The 26,263-nt window shown below is 36.1% G+C and overlaps 2 protein-coding genes across 2 annotated transcripts; both read right to left on the bottom strand.

Moving 5' to 3' along the window:
* Nucleotides 1-2,644: 2,644 nt before the first annotated feature.
* On the bottom strand, nt 2,645-24,642 carry LOC149901397 (zinc finger-containing ubiquitin peptidase 1-like). Its single transcript, XM_090111638.1, has 16 exons — nt 24,512-24,642; nt 23,205-23,445; nt 21,438-21,778; nt 21,217-21,281; nt 21,028-21,138; nt 20,373-20,687; nt 19,996-20,103; nt 19,160-19,276; nt 18,322-18,493; nt 17,869-17,992; nt 6,919-7,072; nt 5,234-5,325; nt 4,739-4,869; nt 3,680-3,768; nt 3,253-3,387; nt 2,645-2,761 (listed from the first exon to the last, which is right to left on the bottom strand). Exons 2-16 carry the CDS (start codon nt 23,435-23,437, stop codon nt 2,726-2,728), a joined length of 2,223 nt encoding a protein of 740 aa, XP_089967764.1. The 5' UTR covers nt 23,438-23,445; nt 24,512-24,642; the 3' UTR covers nt 2,645-2,725.
* Nucleotides 7,985-13,688, bottom strand: LOC149901398 (uncharacterized). Its single transcript, XM_090111972.1, has 5 exons — nt 13,419-13,688; nt 10,397-12,409; nt 8,727-8,866; nt 8,533-8,584; nt 7,985-8,181 (listed from the first exon to the last, which is right to left on the bottom strand). The coding sequence occupies exons 2-5, from the start codon at nt 12,396-12,398 to the stop codon at nt 7,985-7,987; spliced, it is 2,391 nt and encodes a 796-aa protein (XP_089968098.1). The 5' UTR covers nt 12,399-12,409; nt 13,419-13,688.
* Nucleotides 24,643-26,263: the final 1,621 nt, after the last annotated feature.

The raw sequence follows: 26,263 nt of genomic DNA, 5'->3' as shown, positions 1-26,263 counted from the left end.
AAGGAAAATGCTTAAGATATAAATCATGAAAGAAGTGTGAAGTTTGACCAAAAAAAAGAGATTTTGAATAACGAACTGTACTTATTAAAATAAACTTAGGCTGGAACTTTCCTAGAATATTTTCAGTTTCTTTTCGATGAAAATAACTTTAAAAAAACATAAAAAATTTCATTTATATCTAGATTTACCTGCAACTCCTTTTCCCTTACACTCCCTTCCAATTCCTTTAGGAACTATGTGCAAACAATGGAAAATTGTGAAAAAGCCTGTGCCTTAACCTAACCTTACCTACCTATGTCTATCCAAGGCAATGTCATGAAGCATACTTGTTAATTCTAAATTATTTATTACTAATACAGAATAACTTTGAGAACCTTTGCCTTAGAAAATCAGTAATTTTTTAACCAAAATATAAGCATAATTGAAGTGAAACTTCTTTATCGGGGTTGGAAATAAATTTAGTGTAACATTTTTTCGTTACGCGTGACATTTTTCCGTTACGCGCCATCTTTTTCTTATCCCTACCACGCGTGATTCGACGTATTTCTGTAAAGTTGCATATAGTAAATTATTTTTTTAAAAATAAGGTCATAAAGAAGTTTCACTTCTTACGTGTGTACACTAGTACACGCACACATATTTTTTTTTAATTAAAATATAATGGGAAACAATTTGAGCCGTGTATTAAATAATTTAACAAGGCAAAGGTTCTCAAACCAAAATGCCATTAATTAAATATTGAATAATTACAATAAATCCAAATGTTTCATCGTTGTGATTTTATTTAGGAATTGACTAAGAACTTAATTGACAAACTATACGAGGTAGAACATAGGTTTAAAAATAAATTAACTTTAATATTACAAGGTGTTTGAATTACAAATAAGAAATAATTGTTTTTTTAATGAGAGCATTTTCAGAGGTCATAGTTATAGTAATTTTGGTTTTTACAATACTGTAAAGCGCATCACACACGGTGAAGATAATATAAAATATATATTATCTTAGAGCATATTTCCGATTATCGCTCGCCATACAATTCCTATGAGCCATAACACACATAATATATATTTTACCTTCAATATCTTAAAATACCAAGCGATAAGCCATCTATAGGCCGGGAGATACTGACACAAAATTTCGGGTCATTTGTAACAGGATGGCGGTTCTACAGGGGTCTTAGTACGCAATGACAAAAAGAAAAATGATGGTCAGAACGCTGATACCGGATACCTTAAGATACTGTAATATTTTATATTATAAGAGAATCTTAACATAAAATATTATAGTATCTTCACCGTGTGTGACGCGCTTTAGACGTAACTTTTGATTTAATATTTTTGTGGATGAATAGTTGTCACTATTTCCTGTCAAAACATGCTTTCAACGTTGTTTATACGACATTCGACCCAACTACCCTCACTTTGCTAATAGTCGTTGACTTGCTGCGTTTTGTTAACAACTACCTACATCAATTAGGTAGCTGTGTCGCAGTACATTCTTATTACATTAAAACTAATATTTAACCCGGCCTCGCTTGTTATTTCTTATAATACTATATTAGATTACTTAACAAAATTGGTGTTTTCATTTTACTTGCTTGGTAGATAAATATCATAATTTTATTTTCTATTGACTAATGTGAATATGTCTTATTTGTAATTTAAACACTATACTGAAATTAATATCACATAAGTTCTTAAGTACCTAAAATGTACATGAGTTACGATCACTTAGCAATATTAAAACATTATTATAATCCTATAAATGAATAATTACATATTAATTCAAGAAAGAAACAACGATGAACGAATTACACACAAATCAACATTAAAAATTAAAATATAACACACATTTTAAAATAAATTTACATAAGTCAAAACTATAACAATATTTATTTTTAAAACAATTTACAACAATAAAACTAACAATTTTAAAACCAGTTTTTTTACATTTACAAACATAACTTCTAAAAATCAATAATTTTAAATAAATTATAACTCATGTACATTATAGTCCTTTCCACCTAAGATGATTTCTGTGACACATCGATTTTTGACACGTGTAGAGATGTCGGTTACTGAAATCGTATCAATTGTTTTCGATAATCGATAATATTCTATATGGAAATGAAATCGATTTGAATAAAGTACCAAAATTAGTTTTTTCGGCATTTCGCCAACAATTAACTAAGGAAGCTTAGCAAACAACAGCAACAAAAAGTCAACAATAACAATTAGTAAAAATAACAGAATACCACGTAAAGTATCAATATAAAAATGCAACTTGTATACAAGGCTGACGTACTCGTACAGACGATTGACTCGATTGACAAACGATCACAAGATGGGCGCCGATAATATGATTTTCCAACTCTATGATTTTTCAACGATCCATTTCATGTACACGAATTGCGTAGGTATTATATTTTTGTGTTATTTTATTTTATTTTTCATTATATTAAACTAAACAATACTGTTTTTGATTTATAAGCTTAAGATGTTTCATTTTTATATTTTTGGTAATAATGCCGCCATAAAATAAAAATATTATGCTTTAAAATTATTTTGGCTTTTTAAACATAAAATACGTAATTCGGAACACGATGAAGTGTCACAGGAATCATCCTAAATGAAAAGGACTATAGTAAATAAATAAAGTACATAATGTGTGTATGCGTGTTTACTGCAGCGGTACACTGTAGTCGGGCCTCGTGGTACTGGGTCTATGGGATTCGGATCGACTGCAGCACTTTGCTTGCCTGAAATGGAATACCTTTTATATTAATATTAAAAGTGGCGGTTATTTTAATAAATACAGTATAGTTGAAAAAAGTCATATTGTAGATTTAAAGGATAGAAAATCAATCATAATGACACATAGCATTCGATTTTAAACAGCAAAAATATATCTATAATTTATTCCACGCATTTTTCGCATTCCATAATTTAGTTTAGCGATACACGCTACGCGATACACGCTACGCGATACACGCTACGCGATACACGCTACGCGATACACGCTACGCGATACACGCTACGCGATACACGCTACGCGATACACGCTACGCGATACACGCTACGCGATACACGCTACGCGATACACGCTACGCGATACACGCTACGCGATACACGCTACGCGATACACGCTACGCGATACACGCTACGCGATACACGCTACGCGATACGCCAAGGGTACGTCAAGACTATAGTAACAAGCTATTCGTATATTTGTCTCCTCTCAGCTCCATACCTCATACTCCCGGTCACTTTGTATAAGGCCGGTGACGCACAGCAGCTGGTACTGCCGCGCTCGTAGCGCCGGGGCTCCGCGCCGCAGCAGCCGTAGGGCTCCGCCCCCGGACCTGTCGCATGTTACCGCACGCACCTGTAAAGATAAATAATAAAGTGATTGTAGATCCATACTTATGTAAAACTAGCTGTTCCGCGCGGTTTCGGAGTTTTGAGTTTTCGCGGGTGAAAACGAGTAGTAGATAGCTTGTATTATTTATATTAGCTACACGACAGTCAAGTGTCATCAAAATCCGCTCTATTTTTTTCGCGAAATATATTTATCAAGCCTTACTGTGTGTTCAGATGAATATAACAAAACTACAAAATTCTCTAACTTTCTTTTGATAATATAATATTTATGTACCTATTTTAATAAGAGTACTTACCTGTGCCGGGGAATGTGACGGATCTAACACAAGTAGCGTCGCCTTGCCGTCTTTGTGCTTCTCGTACCCTATAATTGTGCGTGAGTGACCTGACAAGGACATAAATACATTTATAACATAATGACGATAATTATTATAACGAATATACGGTTCACAAAGAGTGAAGGCACCGATCACCTAGAACACGAGGATACTTTAAATCGATGTATACTACAGGTACAATAAAAACAGAAAGCCCTGACCTAGGGTACCGATCACTTAGGGCACAAACCACTCAGGGTACTATGACACTATATTCCAATGTACCCTGAAGCTGTAAGTATGAATGAATGAATGAATGAAAATTCTTTATTGCTTAAAAAATAAATACAAATACAAAAGCACACAACACATATAAAACAAGCAAAAGGCGGCCTTATCGCTAGGTAGCGATCTCTACCAGGCAACCCTTAAAGTATAGGAAATAAACAAAACAAAAAGTGGGTGAGCAAAAACAAGGCAATACAAACAAGGAAAACTAAATAAAATATTCTATTACACATATTACGTCATATTCAAATACACTATCTAAACATATATAAATAAAATAATAAAAAGTACAGCTTGAACGCCGTCGGTTCGCCGTGGAAGTGCTTGTGCACCCACTAGAACACACTTAACACTATAGATCTACTTATACTGGTGATGTAGGTACAGTACAATCAGTCAGCACTATCATAGGGCACAAACCCCTTAGGGTACAAACCACTTAGGGTACTAGGACACTATACGACTGACCGATTGGCTTGGTTGGTAGTGGCCCTGCCTTCCAAGCCAGAGGTCGTGGGTTCGATTCCCACCCGGGGCAAATATTTGTGTGATGAACATAGATGTTTGCTCTGTGTCTGGGTGTTAATTATCTATATAAGTATGTAATAAAATTACATAATTATGTATGTTTATCAGCCATCTGGTTTCCATAACACAAGCGAAAGCTTAGTATGGGATCAGATCGTGCCGTGTGTGAAAATTGTCCTGAAATATTTATTTATGTATTTATTTATTTATACATCAACGTACCCTGGTGCTGTAAGTACAGTGGTGGTTTGAAAGCCGTCGGTTCATCGTGGAAGTATTTGTGAACCCAGTCGAATAACGCCGGGTGACTGCCGTCCGCTGATGTCGGCTTGTGGAAGTCGATTAACGAACACCTAGAAAAGATATTTAAATGATATTATTTATAATCGATATTTACACATGACGGAGTAAAATAATTCAACAAAAGTAAATAATATGGTGCTCAATAAGAATTATTTTAAACAAAATATATAAAAATAATTAAGGCAACATACCCAAGAAAAATAGTATCTTCATCGTTCTTAGGGATGATCGTTAAATATCAATGATATTTTGTATAATAAAAAAATAAACTAGGTAGGAAGTGGACGTAATTTTGTAATTAAAATAAATTTTATAAAGTGAAATAAGTGTTTATTTACTTCAAAATCTAAATTATAAAATGCAGTACAGCAAGAGGTAACAATAGCAAGTATAAATTATAAAAAAAAAGCTCACTTTATCCTGAGTGAAGACAACACGGTGACAACTTCGCACGCGCCGATCCACTTTCTTGTGTTGTGTAGTTTGCAGCCCAGCTGCTCTGAACCCTGGAAACAATAATACTATTGTTACTATTGTTGTTTTGATCAAGACACAGTATAAAAGACAGAGTATTTTTTTAGACAACATTATACATATTAATATAACGTACAGGATCTTTTATTTGCTACGCCTGAATAATTTTTTAACTGAACGAGTGAATAGGAAAAACAGCGAACCTTACCTTGCTTTATCGATATGTAGATACAGAAAATGCAATAATCGTCTGCTTTCACGACCACCAATTTATTTTTGCTTTCCTTCAGCTTAATGTGTAGGGTACACATGTGTACCCACTACCCATGTTACCATATGTACACATATTACCACGTGTACCCCATATTACCATGTGTACCCATGTTACCATATGTACACTTATTACCACGTGTACCCATATTACCATGTGTACCCATGTTACCATGTGTACCCATGTTACCAGGTGTACCCATATTACAATGAGTACACATTTAACCATGTGTACCCATGTGTATACATTTTGCCATGTGTACCCAACTAGTGTTATGCCCCCGTGTGCCCCGTGGCCGTGCCCCACCTGCGTGTCGAAGCCCCTTGCCCAGGCGCGCTCCACGAGCCGCTGCAGCGCCGGGATGGAGGGCACGCCGTCCCCCTCGCGCTCCCACACGTGTGCCCCGTGCCCCCGTGTGCCCCGTGGCCGTGCCCCACCTGCGTGTCGAAGCCCCTTGCCCAGGCGCGCTCCACGAGCCGCTGCAGCGCCGGGATGGAGGGCACGCCGTCCCCCTCGCGCTCCCACACGTGTGCCCCGTGCCCCCGTGTGCCCCGTGGCCGTGCCCCACCTGCGTGTCGAAGCCCCTTGCCCAGGCGCGCTCCACGAGCCGCTGCAGCGCCGGGATGGAGGGCACGCCGTCCCCCTCGCGCTCCCACACGTGTGCCCCGTGCCCCCGTGTGCCCCGTGGCCGTGCCCCACCTGCGTGTCGAAGCCCCTTGCCCAGGCGCGCTCCACGAGCCGCTGCAGCGCCGGGATGGAGGGCACGCCGTCCCCCTCGCGCTCCCACACGTGTGCCCCGTGCCCCCGTGTGCCCCGTGGCCGTGCCCCACCTGCGTGTCGAAGCCCCTTGCCCAGGCGCGCTCCACGAGCCGCTGCAGCGCCGGGATGGAGGGCACGCCGTCCCCCTCGCGCTCCCACACGTGTGCCCCGTGCCCCCGTGTGCCCCGTGGCCGTGCCCCACCTGCGTGTCGAAGCCCCTTGCCCAGGCGCGCTCCACGAGCCGCTGCAGCGCCGGGATGGAGGGCACGCCGTCCCCCTCGCGCTCCCACACGTGTGCCCCGTGCCCCCGTGTGCCCCGTGGCCGTGCCCCACCTGCGTGTCGAAGCCCCTTGCCCAGGCGCGCTCCACGAGCCGCTGCAGCGCCGGGATGGAGGGCACGCCGTCCCCCTCGCGCTCCCACACGTGTGCCCCGTGCCCCCGTGTGCCCCGTGGCCGTGCCCCACCTGCGTGTCGAAGCCCCTTGCCCAGGCGCGCTCCACGAGCCGCTGCAGCGCCGGGATGGAGGGCACGCCGTCCCCCTCGCGCTCCCACACGTGTGCCCCGTGCCCCCGTGTGCCCCGTGGCCGTGCCCCACCTGCGTGTCGAAGCCCCTTGCCCAGGCGCGCTCCACGAGCCGCTGCAGCGCCGGGATGGAGGGCACGCCGTCCCCCTCGCGCTCCCACAACCCGCTCAGCCGCGCGCTGTACGCCGGGTGACGGACGAGAGACGATAGCACCATTTGCATGTTCCTGCAAAATTGTTTTCAGTGAGCGAGGAAAATATATTATTTGGACTTTTGTACAGATGCTTCGCTACCATTCTTTAAATATTTTTTGTAATTTTCCAATAATAGAGCTAATATACTGATGTATTAATATGGACAAGATACATAATTTAGTCTATAATGACCTCTACGAACAACAAAAGATTTCCAAAAACACTGAATTTATAAAATAAATTTGGCCAGATATACTTTAGTGGTGTAGGGCGATAGACCCAGTGATGGGCTGCGTGGCTAGTGTTGGAGGGATTTGTTATAGAATTAAACTAAAATTGACACTAATTAATTTATTACTAAAATCACTGTTCTACTTATTTGTTACAAAACACTGTTATACTTTACTTGCTAATGTTACTGTTAATGCTATTGTAAATAATTGTTATATTATATGTTAACTATTCTGTTAGATTTTTATGTTATGTTATAATATGTTTAATGTTAATGTTATGTACGCGTCGCGACGGTAATATGTTATTTTGTGGACTGCTGATTGTGGACTGCATTAATTTATGTTAAACGCCGCCCGCGATACCTAGTATTGCTGACTAGGGTGTTCGGTGGTCATTGCACCGAACATGCTCCCGGGCGACAAAGATGAGTATGAGATGAAAATGTTACAAAAGTTGAAATGATACAAGTATAAGACGTATGAAATATGTTAAAATGTTTAAGATTGATGTTTGCTTAATCGAAAAGTAAAATAGTACTTAGACTTTAAAATATGATAAACTTAAAAATATTATGTTAAACTTTAAAGATCTAAAATGTTATAAATTGTTTGATCTAAAATAAAGTGTAAAATATGAAAACTTAAAATTCTAAATGTATGTTGTTAAATCTAAAAGTAAAATGTTAAAAGCTTAGAGTTTCTAAGCACACGCTAACACACACTAACACTATCACTAACACTATGTTCTATGTCCATTCCATATTGTTCCGCGAATCGCTCGTCCAATACGCCGAATTTGCAACATAACCCACACCATTGATAAGGCCGCGCCGCTGTCTCGCGTGCCTGTCGCGTGCGCCTGGCTGTGCCTGATTCAGCAAGACGTCGTTGTAACATAATAACTACACCTGTTCATGATGTTAGAATCATATGACATCGTGCATTATTGTCCATACTACATAATATCACATGATTTTTGCAAATATTTTGTAATCTTTTCGGATGCTTCTACTCCTTCCTAGTAGGGTGACATGTTGTACTTGCGGTCGTTAAGATATTTAAAAAAAATTAAAAATGAAATTGATAGGGATAAGAAACTTTGTGAGCCTTTCCGTGAGCTGTTTTTAATTTGTTTTTGTGGATGTTGATCTTTGTCTTCTGTTATTTGTTTTTCCGAGCTCACCGGTAAAATTGATATTTTATTGCAGGGTCTTTTTACAAACCCATTTTTTGTTTTTAACATCACTACTCTAACTAACCCATCGCCACCTGGATGTAACTCGACCACTCTTCCCATAGCCCATTTTCCTGCTGGTAAATTATCGTCATGAATTATCACTATATCATCAATTTTTATGTTATTTTGTTGTTTTTGCCATTTTGCTCTTGCTGATAATTGAATGAGGTATTCTGACTTCCATCTTTTCCAGATGTCATTAGAAAGTTTTGTTACCATGCCTACAAATACTACTATATAGCCCTTTGTTGTCCGTACAGATCTTCCTTGGCTGGCCTTCACGTCCACAAATCCTGTGTAATCCACCCCTGTATGGTAGAATGGAGGGGCGGGGTTACAGCGTGAATCTGGTAGATCTGCCATAAGTTGGTTTCTTAACTCTGGATTCTGCTTACGACACGTTACACAGCTTCTTATATGTTTCTCCGTTGTTTTGTATCCACCCAAAATCCAATATTTTCTTCTTAATGTATATAATGTTAATTTAGAGCCTCCATGGAATATAAGACGATGAGCTTGATCAATTAATAAATATGTTAATTTATGATTATGCGGGATGATTATCGGATGCTTAGCGTCGTAAGGTATGATGCTATTCCTTAACCTTCCCCCGACACGTAAAATGTTGTCTTTATCTAAGAACGGATTTAAACTTAATAACTTGCTTGTTGAACTTAAATGATTATTTATCTGTAAATTATGTAGGTCATTATAAAATTCAGTCTGTTGTACGTGATTATTCGCAATTTTGCTGTATTGCATTCTTGCAATGTAATGTGTTTACATGTAGGTCGATGCTTGCTTTTCGGTGTCAATGCTCTGTATCCATGCTAATATTCTTGTTATTTTATTAATTGAATTATATTTTTCTAATAACTTGTTAATTATGCTTTCTTGAATTGTTGTTATGGGTACCGATACGTATGTTTTTGTTTCATGGTTGGTTTCGTAATTATTTTTACTAACTATATTTTCTAGATAATTATTTTGTGATAGCCACGATGGACCCTTCCACCATAGGGATTTATCCCTTAATTGTGAAACTGTTAGGCCTCTACTAGCCGCATCCGCTGGGTTTTCTGCACTTTTCACATAACGCCAGCAGTCAGGCAACATTACTTCTTTAATTTTCTTTACACGATTCGATACAAACGTATTCCAACGAGCTTCATCACCATATATCCATCCTAAAACAACCATAGAATCACACCATCCATACATCTTAATATTGTTTTCATTATAGCATGAAATAACTTTTAACATTAGCTTTGAAAGTAGCTGAGCTCCGCATAATTCGAGTCGCGGTAGTGAGACGGACTTGTTGTGTGGTACAAGTTTAGTTTTCGAAGCGATTAAAACAGTTGTGTAATTATTTGTTCTTTTTGAAATCCTTCCATAAATTGTTGCTGCGTAAGCCTTTATTGATGCGTCACAGAAACCATGCAATTCGATGAGTCCACCCTTCGAACAGCCTATCCAACGTGGTATATTAATACTGTTGATGTTTTCAATATCCGCTTTTAACTTAAACCATTCACGTTGTATATAAGTTGGTATGACGTCATCCCAATTGAGCTTTTCTTGCCATACGGATTGAAATAATAATTTTAATTTCGTGACTACTGGGGCTAACCAGCCTAATGGGTCAAAAATTTTTGAAATTTCAGCCAGGAGTATTCTTTTCGTGATTTTATTTGTGTTATTGTTTAATTTAATGTTGCAATTGAATGTAAACATGTCTTCTGACGAGTTCCATTGTAATCCTAACGTTTTAGTGATCCCTTCAGCTTTAAAACTAAAAATGTTTGTGTCAGCATTTTGTTCGTTATTCAGGCTACTTAATAATTCAGATTCATTTGATGACCATTTCCTTAACGTAAATCCACCTGATTTCAACAATTGATTTAATTGGTAAATTTGTTTTTGACCCTCTTCAATAGTATGTGACCCATGGAGCAGGTCATCCATGTAAAATGACTCCATAACTATATCTGTTACTTCGGGAAAGGATACGTTTTCATCCGTTGCCAACCTCCTTAACGTCATCATAGCCAAGAAAGGTGCTGATTTTGTCCCATATGTGACTGTTGTTAGTTGATGTTCTTGTAAACTTTGCTCCGATGAATCTCTCCATAGAATTTTTTGAAATCGTTGATCATCTTCGTGAATTTTGATTTGCCGGTACATTTTTTCGATGTCAGCAGTGTATGCGTATCGAAATTGACGCCATTTTAATATTAGTTTTTGTAAATCTTGTTGTAAATTAGGCCCCTTACACATAACATCATTCAAGCTTTTCCCTGTTGTTGTTTTCGCTGAAGCGTTGAATACCACCCGAAGTTTGGTTGTGGTGGATTCTTGTCGTAAAACTGAGTGATGTGGTAAAAATATTTCCTTTGATAAATTACTTGTTGATCGACGCATATGATTTAATTGCTGATATTCGTGAATAAAATCTCTGTATTGTTGTGCTAGCTCTGGTTGTTTGTTTAATTTCTTCTCTAAATTTTTGAATTGTGCTATTGCTAATTCCTTTGTTGATAATTCTTCTGTTTCCGTGATTTCTTCCATTTCCCAAAATTGTTTAATGTTGTCCATGTTTGTTAATACCATGTTGCATTGAAAAGTATGCACATTACCACATAAAATCCACCCTAAATGTGTTTGTTGAGCGAGTGGTTGTGTTGTGCAGTCTCCTCTGATCATCCCTTCTAAAACGATTGTTGAGTAAATATCTGCTCCAAGCAATAAGTCCACTGGTCTACTTACATTAAAGTCCGGATCTGCTAAATTTATTTTATTTATGTAATTCCATGTTGGTTTTTCAAATGTTAAACTTGGTAAATTTTTAATTAAATTGTTCATTATATATGCTTCTGTGTTGAATTCAAAGTTGTTGTATATCGACGCGCATTTAATGTTAATTTTTCCCTTGCAATTGTTTCTGTTTTGTCCAACCCCGAATATAACCCCATGACATGCTTCCCGTTTCAACCCCAATTGTTGTGCACCATTTTCTGTTATCAGTGATATTTGTGACCCCTGATCTATGAGTGCTCGCATAGTTATATATGTACCATTGCTGCTCCGTACCCTTAACATAGCTGTTGAAAGCAAAATTTCTGAAACATCATTTTGCGACACGTGTGACATGTTGGCCCCGTTTTTATTCGAAGAATTATTGCTTATTGTTTTGGACATTACTGGCCGTTCTGAGGTCGACGATCGCTGACTTATTGCGTCATGCAAAATCGTATTATGCGCTCGGTTGCATACCCGACACCGATGAAGTGATGAGCAAGGCTTTCCATTATGCGAAAATAGACAATTTATACAAATGTTTAATCTATTTAATGTTTTAAATTTAATTTCATTCGGTTGGTCTAAAAATGTCCTGCATCTGTATAATCCATGTTCTAAATTACAGAGAGGGCAAGTTATGTTAATCTTAGATGATAAGTGATATGTTTTCATAATAGGCTTTGGAGAGTGGCGATTTCCAGAGTAGTTTTGCTGGTTTACTTGATAATTGTTATTTCTCACATAATTTGGCAGACGATTAATTTCTTGAGAATATGTCGGATAGAAGTTGGGCTTTATATACGAAGATTTTTGAATGCCAGGTTCTTGTTTTCTTCTAGATTGTTCTAACATGGTAAATTTGCTCTCTAAATAATCCAAAAAATCTTGCAGAACCGGTAGCTCTCTTGGTTGTTTTAATGATTCCACATAATCGGAATGAGATTCATTGTCTAATTTGAGCGCTAAAATATGTACTATAATGGGGTCCCAAGAGCTTATGTCGACGTCTAGGTTTTTAATTGCATTTAAGCTCTCCTTTGTGGCATCATACATTTTCTTAAGTTGTACTAGCGATTGATTTTGCATGTTTGGCAGGCCTAAAATCATATTCATATGTGATGCAAATATTAGTTTTTTGTTTTCATATCTATGATTCAAAATTTCCCAACATGCTATATAATTCTCCGAACTTATTTGCAAATGCTGAATGAGGCGTTCAGCATCGCCCTTAATTTTGCTCTTTAAATATTGCATTTTCTGTGCATTGGATAAGGTGGGGTTGAAGTGTACTATTTCATTAAATAAATTTTTAAAGGAAACCCATTGCTGATAGTTGCCCGTGAATATTGGTATATCAACTTGAGGTGTAATATGTTCTCTGTGGGATACAGACCAAAGCTTGGTGTTGATTGCTTCTTTGAGTCGGTCAAAAATACCTTCGTGATGAGTGAAGGCATTTTCATACTCATGGTCTTCCCCATCCAAAATACTATCAATCTCCCAGTGCAGAGAGTCTATTACGCCCCATCGCGAGTTCAATTGCTGTAGTACATCCTCAAATTTCCATTTAGTTGTTATTTTTTCTAAATCAATGCTGTTCACTGTTCTCATTAAAGCTTTAAAATTAACTGCTTGCTTATGCAACATCTCTTGCAATTTACTTGACCCTATTGAAATGGGTGCGGATGAAATTACACCTTGTTCAGTCTGTTCATTTGTTTCTGTTAGTTGCTTACTTGGACCTTCCCCTTGATTATATGTGCTTGTAAATGTTTTTGGAAATTTCGTGGCCAATTCTTTCGACACCCTAGCTATATACTGTTTAATTTCCAGGTATAGTGTATTACAGCGGTCGTACTCCCTTCGGGCGAAGTAAGGGCGCTCCCTGTCTTCGTAGGGCAATAATTTTTCATGATTGGCCTGATACTCAGACCAATATGATTCCAAAATGTCTAACTTCTTTTTAATATACCCTGAGGACATTTTCCTTTCTTCCCCATCCTTTTTTAAATTAATGTAAAGCTTTTCTAGGAAAGAGAAAAGCTCCGATTGCGCTTCGTAAATGTCTTCCATGATGTTGTTAGTTAAAAAAATAATGGAACGAACTCACTTGTTCTGGAACTGTCAACAGCTTTACAACTTACACCCACTTAATTGTTCACTCACTGTTACTCACAACACTAGCGCGTCAGCCCGGCGGCGCTGACTCTCAACGAGATACGAGAGGCGTAAATTCCCGAATCCCGTGATCCCGCTACGATAGCTCGAAGGACCAATATGTAGGGCGATAGACCCAGTGTTGGGCTGCGTGGCTAGTGTTGGAGGGATTTGTTATAGAATTAAACTAAAATTGACACTAATTAATTTATTACTAAAATCACTGTTCTACTTATTTGTTACAAAACACTGTTATACTTTACTTGCTAATGTTACTGTTAATGCTATTGTAAATAATTGTTATATTATATGTTAACTATTCTGTTAGATTTTTATGTTATGTTATAATATGTTTAATGTTAATGTTATGTACGCGTCGCGACGGTAATATGTTATTTTGTGGACTGCTGATTGTGGACTGCATTAATTTATGTTAAACGCCGCCCGCGATACCTAGTATTGCTGACTAGGGTGTTCGGTGGTCATTGCACCGAACAAGTGGAACTACGAGTATGTGTGCTATGCGCACACGCAATAAAGTAAAAATAATTTATTCCACCATAAGAACACACAGTATAAATTACAGCATTACATTGTATTTTATATGTTTCAACTTTCAAGTGTATAAAATAAAATAAAAATAAAACAGTAAGAACAAATAGAAGTGCTATAATGTCATAATTATACCCGGCGCGGCGAATGATGATTCCTATGACACTGACAGTTATTCTCAAGAGACAAACTTGTAATGGCGTCACCATTAAATTAGAAACGTATTGGAGGCGTCTAAAAAAGGCATTTATTAATTTTTACGTAGCTTTATGCCAAAACAATGATATTCCGTTGGAATTATAACAATTCTTAACATTTACGAGAAATTATATCAATCTGACTTTACGTTTACGTCCTACAAAACTTACATCGTTGGCATTTATCGACTAGTGCGGAAAGTATCGATAAACAAATTTCGATAATGGAAACGAGTTCACATTTTTTCCATGCTTAAGCTGTAGTTCATTCACTATTGAATGGAACAGAAGATCGCAGCATAATTAATTAATTAATTACCGTTCGCGTTAATTTACTTACCTATGATAACATAAGTTTTATAGACAAATTAAATGGGGGATTCCATTTTCATGATAAAATAATATACACTGTGTTAAACAGGTTAAAAATTACGTGAAAATGATAAGGCACATTTTTATGTTTTTACTTTCGTTTTACTTACCTACTTAATCTATGCTAAAAAAATTAAATTAATACAACAACAACATAACGTGCTGGCCACGGACAATTCGCTATAGCGAAAATTCGCGCGGCGCGACTGGCGGCGCGTCTTGCGAATGAATCAAATGTATGGAAATGTACTGGGCATGCCACGCGCAGCGGCGACCAGCGAGACGACCGGCGAATTTCCCCGAGCGAATCGCGCGGCACGACTAGCGATCGAAACAAATGTATGAGTTATTACGGCGCAGGCCACGGAGTCGAGCGGCAGACGCGGCGACTACTCCCGGAGCGAACTTAATTTAAAATAGTTTGTTTTTTTTTCGCGAAAATGGAGACGGAAGCTTTTATTGTAGAAATTCTAGCTAGACCAGCTATTTGGAAGTCTAGCCACCCGCAACATAATTTTTCATCATGCCTATATTTTTCATATTTTTGGTGGAATTCTCCGTCTGTAACACGATTTCTATTTAATTCGTGTACTCCACTATATCTTCCAAACATTAAATCTTGAGCATAAAAGCTGCTACTCTCCAAACAACGTCGAGCTAACTTTGATAAAGCTATCTCGTCTCCTCGTCTACACTGGTCGCGGCGGCGAACGCAACTGCCCGTGGCATGCTTACCGCGCCGCGCGACTTGCCGCGCCGCCCGTCGCGCCGTCGGTCGCGCCGCCGGTGTCCGTGGCCAGCCCGTAATAGACGTTAAAAAAATTAGTTAAGAATTCATTTCTATTAAAAAAATTCTTATAATATTTGTAAAAACATGTTTACCGACGCGACGTGGCTGAATACAAACCATGCCTTTGCCTATAAAATAGTAAAGTATCGACAGGACCCATCATACGAGCAATCACTAAGACGAACTGTTATAGGGATCATCATTCACCGCGCCGGGTATAGTATGAAAACCACTGTCGCCAAACCCACACATTTAAACCGATAGCTAAACAGTACACTACAAGTAAACTATACCTTTTATTGGACAGCTTGATTTGAGTAAAAACTGACTTAGGTAATCAATTCAGCATTTCAATATGTACCCTCACGCACGATGTTACAGTTTATTTTAGTATAACATCCCTAGGTATATCAGCTGTTTTGTTTCTCTTTGCTCAGAAATTCCAAATTCGAAAACATTCAGCTATTCAACAACAGAGGGCGTTAGGTTTCAATAGATATAACTTTGAACCTCAACACATAGAGATAAGGTTGAAATTTGTGTCACTCTACATTAATGACATTAACTTGATATTAACCTGATGCTATGCCCTAAGGGATGTCAGCCTTGTCACTATCACTACATAGTATAAAACAAAGTCGCTTTCTCTGTCCCTATGTCCCTTTGTACGCTTAAATCTTTGAAACTACGCAACGGATTTTGATGCGGTTTTTTTTAATATATAGAGTGATTCAAGAGGAAGGTTTATATGTATAATACCATCCATTAAATAGTGGAGAAGTACTCTTATTTTTGAGGTTTCTAATGTGATGTCGTAAAAAATTACATGTTTTCCGCTTACATTGCAAACGCAGGCTGAACCCTACGAGTTTTATCAAAATAATGTACTAAGTATTATACACATTGAAAAGGTCTACAGAAAAGTCCGTGATGGTATATGTCTATCTCTTATGGATAACCCACAATAACTTTTTTGTCATTTACTTTTTACGACAAATAATGGCTAATTTTCAAAGCGATTTTAACCAAAACAGCATTAATCCTTAACCAATTAAATACCTTGAATACATTGTACATTTAATATCGATCTATATGGCCCTTTACACCGTATGATTTAAGTGAATATTTTCAAAGATATTACAGATTTAAAAATTGCGGGACGTAGCGTTTGCGGCGGTACCGGCCGGCCGCCCGGCTATCCGTGCGAAGCCGGAGCGGGCCGCTATGTTTTTATATTATACAACGTTCACAGTTTTTCTGTAGTATATTTCGTATCAGCATTGCACCCGTGCGAAGCCGGGGCGGGTCGCTAGTTATCGATAATTTACAAATACCTAAATAATTTTTTTGTGCGTTTTTGAAGTGAAAACTTCTTTAGCGGCGCGTTGAGCACTTTTTCTGTAATGGGTATAAAATCTTAAACTCGCGTCAGGACACGTGACCTGATCGAAAAAGCGTAAGACGTAATATCAAACATGCTCAACGTTAATAATCAAGTTTTTACTTCTGCCGGCACTCCCGGAGTGCAACCCGTTTTTTTTTTCTTTCTATTATGAGTATAGCATAATGTGTCACATTTTGGAGTATGTTTATTACTACTAAGTACGAATTATTATTATTAAATAAAAAATGGAATATAATAGTATAAATCTATATTTACAAAATACAAACAGAAAATATGCATTATTTTAAATGTTGGAAATGCCGTAGGTTAGATGTATCGGTGGCCTTTGTTAGACTGCTTAGTGCTGTTCGGCATCCAGTTAACACGTCCCGTTGCATTTATCCAATTCTCTTATAAATTAGCCTTATTGGGAAATCTATAAATAAATTGTACAAATGAAAGCTAAGGAAAAATAAAATAAAATTTAATATTTATAATGTTTGTCTTTTCTAAAGTATCGATACTGTCGATGTGCGCCACAACCATCACTAAACCGACATTCGTTTGTTTATTGCAATAATATTCCAGAAAGCCTTGTTTGCTGTTCAATCTATAATAGTACTAATTGCTTATGACCTAAGGTTCATTTTGACTAGATATTTTTATAAATTTTTGACAAATTACGGCAAGCGTAGTTATAACATAAAATATTATATGTAAAATAAATAAAAATAAGACTTACCGATGGTATGAAATGCCTCCAATGCTGATATTATTTCGTCTGCTATCATTTTTCCACTCTAATACCGAACAATACGCCCTGATTAATGAATAAATATGGAAAAAAGGTTTGACAGCTGACAACCGACTCAAATATTTTTCTGCGCACAACTGAGAGCAAGTTAGGTAATCTTACCTTACTAGTGACACGTGGGCCACGCCCACATCACACTTCTATTTGTTCTTACTGTTCTGTGGTTTCAATATAGAGTACTTACATTTTACTTAAATCCAACCTAAAGCACAACTTCCTTCCAGGACACATTTTTTTTTATTCAGCACTCACAAGTAACAATTTATTTGTATTTTATTATAAATTCTCACCTATATCCACAGCCCCAGCCTCTGTCTCCATATGTACTGGCATAGTGGTCCACCGCACTACACAAATATGTTTTAACTATACTTGGATTTTGAGCGTTTAGTTGCACTATCCTTTCTAAAATACCTGTGGATTAAATAACATAAAGTGAATAAAAATATGATTTAAAATCACAATAAATCATTTTGGAAAAATCATTGTTTTTTGAAGTGAAACTTCTTTATCGGAGTTGGAAAAAAGTTTAGTGTGACATTTTTTCGTTACGCGCCATCTTGTTTTTATCCCTTAAACGCGTGATTGACGTATTTCTGTAAAGTTGCATATAGTAAATTATTTTTTGAAAAATAAGGTCATAAAGAAGTTTCACTTCTTACGTGTGTACACTAGACACTAGTACACGCACACATTTTTTTTTTCTAATTTAATTTGCACGCTATCTGAAAAATTGTCCATACCACTAGTTTTAGAACACCCTGTATCAAGGCCGGATGCGGAGGCCCGTCGGAGCCCTACACTACGTTCATAGTAACCCGCGACAGATAGGGCTCCACTGTACACCGCTCGCTTCAAGCTACTCGCTGCTCTACTACTGTAGCCTTCTTCATCTTCTTCCATACCATATTGAGCCTAAAATAGGCAGTTTAATTATTAATTATCCATACTAATATTATAAATGCGAAAGTAACTCTATCTGTCTGTCTGTTACTCAATCACGCCTTAACTACTGAACCAATTTGCATGAAATTTGGTATAGAGATATTTTGATAACTGAGAAAGAACATAGGATAGGATTTATCCCGGAAATCCTACGGGAACGGGTTTTTCTTTGAAAACGCGGGCGAAGCCGCGGGCGGAAAGCTAGTTATTAATAAATTATAGTGTTATAAATTAATTCCCAACTGGCAACCCGAACCGAGTGGGTGGTTATAAAAATGAGCTGAACGCTGATTTGACACACTTTCCGTTGGGCTCTCGGACATAACTGTCGTTTTGGTTATGCTTAGTTGTGTTCATTATTTTTTTTAGTCGATTATTATTTTATTGTTGAAGGTAGACATATAAAATCATTTTGTAAGGAATAAAACCTTTCTAGGTTGAATTTAAAATCCCTACAAATAGTGATAAATGTAGGTAACTTAATAATTAATTACAATATATGCTACAAACTTAAATTTAATCTTATTGTTAAATCAAAACTAAAAAGTTTGAACATTGACAAAACATTGTTTTGGGTTCATGCATATTAAAACAATAATTTGGTTCATATTTAACCTTAAAAATATTTAAACTCACTCTGAGTAATTGAAATTCCTGTTCTTCCCTGGTCCTCTGTGCCTCTCTCTCAGCATCAGATAAAGTGGAAGCTCCGACATCTTCACCCCTTTCAAAATGCTCCTCTATGTGTTGAATCTATAAACATTTTTAATGAGTTTAATTACCTACAATTTTTGAACAATTTATACAGTAGTGAATTAACAAATTACTAATGCTATAAGTTCTTGATCTCATAGCCGTGTGACGTTGTAATTGCTCTGCTATATCTTCTGATTAAAGCATTGAGATAATATTACTACGTATAGAGGAGACACCACGAACAAAATCTGTGCACCATTTTTTTGCTCTATAAGTTTTAAAAATTATTATCTAGTTAGGTACTTACCGATGAAAGTTATTCCTTTGCACTTTTCCATATTATTTGTATTATTTGTGCAATATTGTAACACACACGAAGGCATATTTGATGCGTTTCACTTTAAAACCATTAAAAAAACGCTCAAGTGATGTAGGCGGTGTCGTCTCCATATGTATATATCTCAATGGATTAAAGTAAAAATTTCACTTAAGTTTCAATGCTTATACTAGTATGCATACTAACCGACAGAGCTTGGCTAATTTCCAAGTGGATTCAATCAAGATTTTATAGATTCTAAAGTTGAATTTTGGTCAGATGATTAAAATTGCAGATATGCTTAATATTGCAGTTTTATTACTAAGAACAGTGAGGGCCAATTTCATCTTTTGACCTCATTTTTCATACATTTGTTATTTAATGGTAAGCTAAACATAACATATCAAGAAATTGTAAAATCTCCCCAAAATATTTCTAGAATAGTTTCAAATACACTTACCAATTCATGTTGTGATAGTGGAAGCGGCTGACAACAAATTGGACAGTTGCTAACAGGACTCTCTTCCATCATAACAACATCGTCACATGATGCATTGTCCACTTGGTCCTAAAAATGTGATAACTTGCTTATTAATATAATTAATTCTTTCCTAGAAGTAAATAAATTAGATGAAGAATGTTTGGTGTTGGCTAGTTTAAGATTATTCATGTAAAAGCTTTTATGTTTACAAACAAGTCACTTCGAGATCGTGTTTACGACATACTAACAGATTGTTCTGTTATATTTACAATCATGCAGTTTAAAAGTTAAGTGTTGTATTTAACTTTTAAACTGCATTGGATTAATACTGAGTATGATTATAATTATATACTCACAGCTTTCTGAGGGCTCAATATATCTCGATGTTCCACATTAACATGAACTTCTACTTCCGATCCATTTGCAAATTCCTTTTCACATATTGGACACTGAAATGACGAGCTATGGGGCCCAGGTGACATAGCCATCGCACTCAACGCCAAAGTTGGATTATCCAAGTTTATTGTAGGATTTAGAAGTCCCAAAGTCGCGTTATCGATATTAGAATTATCATTTCCCATAACCGATGGTGATGTTAAATCGAAGTGCGCTCGGTTTATGTGTTCTTCCAATTTCCGCGGACATGTTGATGTAAAATCACATAAGAGGCACTGAAAATATTTTGAGAATTTTTTTCACCTAAACTTTTAGAAAATTTATTTTTAAAATTTTCAACTTGAAGATTTACCGCCAATACATATTTTGTAAAAAAAAATATGGATGTATCTTGACATTGACTGCGGTAAAGCAACAGTCATGTTTTCGCTGTTCACAGAATAAATAATTGATTTTTATTCTGTGATATAAGCATAATATTATTGGCATATTGGGCATAAATCTGCATAATTCAATTTTAAAATAATATTTTTCTCTAATAAAGCAATGAAATGTTAACAAATGAATTTGAAATATATTTTAGTAGAGGTATCAATTATCAAAAAATTTACTAACTTGAACAGTTGGACTAGGAGTTGGTGCTAATTTCTTTGGTGTATTCGATTTCAATTTTAAAGCTAGTTGCGATCGTAAAGGCGACCCCTGTCCAGCGCTCGCCATAGAAAGCTAAAACAGAAAATGTTAAGATAATCAAATTTCCATTGCGTAAGTAGTTACAATAAATTATTTTTAATTTTTTCCTACCTTACTATTTTTAGGCGAACCATCATAGTTATTCATATTATTGTGGGTAGGGCTCGAGTGAAGACCTAAAATTGTTAAAGTTCTTTTGGAAACAGATATAAATTCCTTATGCTATCGTGTAGTGCTTCACTACAATAATAACAAAAATATAACATTAAATGACGAACTTAATAGGTAGTTTATACCATACAGATTAACTTGACGAGCTTTCGATTACTTACTTTCTTTGTCGTGTCCATTCAATAATTCATTTTCGACCGAATTTTCCTTACTCCGAGTTTTCTTCCCCGTCACGCCATTACTAATATTGATATTTTTTATACCATTAACTAGATTAATATTTTTCGGTGACCGCGAGAACCGTTCTTCATCTTTTTCACTCCTATGATTACAATTCGAGTTATCCTTTTCTTGATAACCATTGTGATAGTAATTATTCTTTGAAATTGCACCGTTATGGAACGAAGTTGAAACTTCTACAGGGCTGTGCCATCCGTTTATTGACCCTGGCGTGTTATAGCTACAGCTATCTGTAGTGGTCATTTTTGAATCCTCGTCATACCTAAAATGATGTTACCGTAAAATTTATGTGGAATGGAGAAACATTTACGAAGTCATAAACACGGGAGCTTTACTGGAGACCTTTATGGTTAATTACTTAGCGGTAAGTGATTGTATCGTAGCTAAAGAATATATCGTTTAACAATGTATTGTCGTTGTGGACATGAAAAGCACGGTTTTATTACAGACAAAATAACTAACAAAGCACGGAGATTTATGAGGGCTTGTGAGGTTTTATTATAAATCGATATCATCCTGTTATCTTACTAATGATAATAATTAGAAAGTTGATAAGGGTTAGACGTTGAATTTCGGTATCAGTTAAATATTATATTAAGGGCTGGACTAATGTTGATAGAACTTCCACTGGTGTAATTATTATCAAGTTAGAATATCCAGAATTCCTTTTTATTAAAACAAGTCTGTGATACCGCCGACAAAGCTTGTTAAAAACATAAATATTTCGCTTAAAAATAATCCCTGCACTACACGATGCAAAGCGGCTTATAACGTAATACATAATATGTAGTTTAAAGCGTTTGTTGGGATTAAACTGTTCCATAACTCTTTAGTTCGATTCCTGTTTTATTATGATGTATTATTAATTTATTTGGCCAAGCCAGCGTTATGCATATACTTAAGAATTATCAGAATTTTGTCAAATTTTCTTCAGATGCTACTAACTAGGGATGTAACGATACCGATACCGATACCGATATATCGGCCGATATAATCGGCAAGCCGATATAATATCGGTATCGCCGATAATAAAACAACCGATACCGATATCAAACAATTCAAAAAACCGCGCCCAATGAACGATGCGGGAGGCCGCCCGCGCGTGCGCACTTTGTTTTCTGAAAAAACTCTACCAATAGTAAACTTTTATTAGGTACTGATTGTATGTGTATTACTTAAAGTTTAACTGACTTTGTAAAATAATAATACTAAAATAAATGGTTTTGTTGTTTTTTGATTTGGCATTTTTATCTAAAAGAATACGATTCTCTGTTAAATGTTGGTAACTTTTTATGCATAATTCACTATTTATTTTTCTACCAAGCCATCGATATCGGTATCGGTATCAGTATCGCCGATACACTACTACAAATATCGGTATCGTATTGTATACGTAGTATATTATTATTAGTCTGTGGTATCGGTATCGTATCGGCAAAATCATGTATCGTTACATCCCTACTACTAACTAAACTCAAAAAAATTTTTGCCTGTCCCATCCAAAATCGGCAGTGTCATTTCGAAGATAAACCGACAAAGACTAAAACGACTAAAATGTTATTAATTTTTTAAATTTGTCATACACATTCAATATTAAAGTCTCTTATTTTGACTTCGTTAACAGTAAGGTACTTAAATTCAATATATTTGTATCAGTAATAAATATATAAATTTACTGAGCAACTTACCCCGGACTCTGGTCATCTATGAACGCCATTAATTCCCTCTCCGGTGTTAGATAATGGAGATGGACTCTCTGCACATGGCTCACGAGCTGTGGTTGTGGTACAGTACAGTCGCAGAACGGGCAATCTGGCCTGCCAGCCACGTGGGCCTCCAAGGTGTGGGACCTCATACCTTCGTCCGTCAACCCCTCTGCGCCGCATAGCTCACAGGTGTAAGGGAACGGGCTACTTGACATTGTACTTGCTGCAGATAAAAAATATTTTTATAATCAAAGAAAATAAAATCAATCAGTTTTTTTTTATATTGATATCGAATTTTTGTTTTATTTATTAATAATCTTTAACCTAATGAAATGAAAATGTTTAAAAATGAATGTAACAGAGGAACAAAGAAAATTAAAATTGATTACTTACTGCTTTGATTCATTCTCTATTATATTTCATATAATGTTTTTGTTACACTGCCTCTTAGACTATAATAATTTATATAAATTTATTATTTTAATATAACTAACACTGTATATTAAATGAGTAGGTATTTAACTCACGCAATTCTTGCGTTTCGCTCCTAGCAGACGAATCGTCTGGCACATAATGATATGTTTGGCAGACGAACTCTTGACCTAAAAACCTAGACGTTTCTCGACTACCTATTTAATTATTATCCTTCGTTACTTCACATCCCTTTTATATTATTTTTACTTGACTTTATTTAATTTAATATAAATCTATTATTTTATTATTTTTATTTTAATATAAAACATAATATTATATGGTGGGACTTTATAGATTCTAATTTTCTTCGTTCCGATATTTTACTCGCAAGAAAATTACGCAATAGGGCAGTTGTCATGACAGTTCCAACTTCCAACATCATACAAGTTCAATAAATATTCAAGTACATTTTTGTAAAATATATACCAATCATTTTATTTGGAAATTTATGAAGTTAAGTATAATGAGTAAAGGTAAACATTGAATTTTAAATTGTAACCTATAGGGTTATCTTTGAACTACAAGAAAATTAATTTCTCAAGGCCATTCGTATTGTATAAAAAGTTTGCATAGAGACGATTTACAACATTGAATTGGGCTAAGTGTCAAATCGATAAAATTACCGCAGTTTTGTTTTCAAGGAAATAGAGACGGCGTTTAAAATATAGGCACGATTCCTCTATGCACGTTATATTTATTTGTAAATTAACCGCAATGTAATTAAAATTTAAATAGAAAAACTAACCAATTACATATTTACGTTCCGTTTCTAAACAGTAAATATAATTCCAAATTCAAACGTTACATTTACTTACTTTTTATTGTCAAATTTGAGCGGGAAAACCCAATGTCTTCTATTCACAACACTATCTAATTGGTTCCTTACTATTTTTAAAAGTTATTTGTTCTGACATTTTCTAACATTAAATTAAATTTTTATTATTGTACTGACGACTGGCTGTGAACGAGCGCCATTCATGAAATTCAGGGACATTGAAAAAAAAGGAAGCCAAGTACGCATGCGGAAATCTACTGAGCTGCCTCTAGCGACAAGGAAGGGAGGTAAAGAAAATGAATAACATAATAATAAAGCTCTAATTTTTATTATGGAATTTAAAAATTACATGCTAGACACACCATACGCAAAAGTATTATTATTTATTATTTTTGACTGTATACTAAAACATATAATGGAGACGATAAAATACAAATAAAATATATTTCAATTTAGTTTAACGCCATCTTGTAATAGTAAAGCAAAGCTAGTTTAAGTAAATTCTAGTGTGTACTAGACATAGAAGTAACTATTCTCTAATCTGTGACATAGGTATTAGGTTTAGGTACTAGAGTTGGTAGAAAATATGAAATTATGAAATGTTACTAATAAATCCCTGAAGATGGTGGCTTCACGAAACCGCATGGTAAAATATAATAGTATACATATTGTTTGTATTGTGTTGCTTCGAACTTTGTGGTTGACGATAAACCAATGATTTCTGGTTAACTTCAGTCAAATTAAAATAATTCATGGTAAAATTTATTAATTTAACAGGTTTCCGTGTTTAACAAATTTAACCAATGACGAATTATGCACAAATATGCATTATGCAGTAGCCGATAGGTACAATTTTCATTATCGTTTGAAATCTTTATATATATACCTAAATCTCGTGTCACAATGTTTGTCCTCAATGGACTCCTAAACCACTTAACCGATTATAATAAAATTCGCACACCATGTGCCAGTTCGATCCAACTTCAGAGATAGGATAGTTTTTACTTTTTATGAAAAAAACGTAAACATGTAGGTACCACGGGCGAAGCCGGGGCGAACCGCTAGTTTAAATTAAAAAATTTCAACAGGTACCTTAGGCTTAGGCCTTAGGGCTTAGAGTATACGTATGTATATTTAAAATATGATAAATATATAAAGATTACTAAATAATGACTTAAAGATGCTTTTTATACATTCTTTTAAGGTAGGTATATCCTTCATATAACTATGGATACTTAAACTTTTCAGATGTGATATAAATTTTGTCACTCCATGAGAATTTGTTTTGTTGAAATGTTTTTAATATTTACCTGTAGGAGAGAGATATTATAAGCAAATTGTGAGAAAAAGACTTAATGCACTGAGACGATCCGATGAATTCAAAGAATACACCACAAACCACTGTATGTAATTAATTATTATATATCTACTAAATTAAATAAAATGTCCTTATTACTAATATTGTAGTTAGATGTAGGTATGCCATTCAAATAAATTTCAATTTCAATTGACGAGCTATTTAACAGTAATCGCATGAACTGCAAAATTATTAGTTTATTTTAGTCGGTTAATTAATGTTTGGTTATAGCAAACGTTAATTATTACTTCAACGCAGTGTAATAAACATGAATAATTATTGAAGATAAATAATGTATATTGCGTCGCTTTCTCGTTAGCTCATAATTTACATGCAGTTGTATTTAAATGGAACATTTTATAATGCGTTCCATAAAACGCTTCATTTGTATTTTGTTTAATATTATATTATACTAGCGGTCCGCCCCGGCTTCGC

The sequence above is a fragment of the Colias eurytheme genome, chromosome 17, assembly GCF_061535395.1.
Source record: "Colias eurytheme isolate Ceu_HAF_F1 chromosome 17, ilColEury1 Martin Lab GWU primary, whole genome shotgun sequence".
NCBI lineage: Eukaryota > Metazoa > Arthropoda > Insecta > Lepidoptera > Pieridae > Colias > Colias eurytheme.
The sequence above is the reverse complement of the archived record's forward strand: the minus strand, read 5'-3'. Positions and strand labels throughout refer to the sequence as shown.

What these genes read in the sequence shown, in the direction of transcription:
- LOC149901397 (XM_090111638.1), bottom strand. Translation starts at nt 23,437, where the DNA reads ATGTCAAGTAGCCCGTTCCCTTACACCTGTGAGCTATGCGGCGCAGAG. An exon ending in TATTGAGCCCTCAGAAAGCT is followed by an intron (nt 20,104 to 20,372) that starts GTGAGTATATAA and finishes TCACATTTTTAG; the next exon opens with GACCAAGTGGACAATGCATC. An exon ending in AAAGTGACCGGGAGTATGAG is followed by an intron (nt 2,762 to 3,252) that starts GTATGGAGCTGA and finishes ATTCCATTTCAG; the next exon opens with GCAAGCAAAGTGCTGCAGTC.
- LOC149901398 (XM_090111972.1), bottom strand. Translation starts at nt 12,398, where the DNA reads ATGCAAAATCAATCGCTAGTACAACTTAAGAAAATGTATGATGCCACA. An exon ending in TAGTAGTATTTGTAGGCATG is followed by an intron (nt 8,585 to 8,726) that starts GTAACAAAACTT and finishes ATAATTTACCAG; the next exon opens with CAGGAAAATGGGCTATGGGA. An exon ending in TTACATCCAGGTGGCGATGG is followed by an intron (nt 8,182 to 8,532) that starts GTTAGTTAGAGT and finishes CATCATGAACAG; the next exon opens with GTGTAGTTATTATGTTACAA.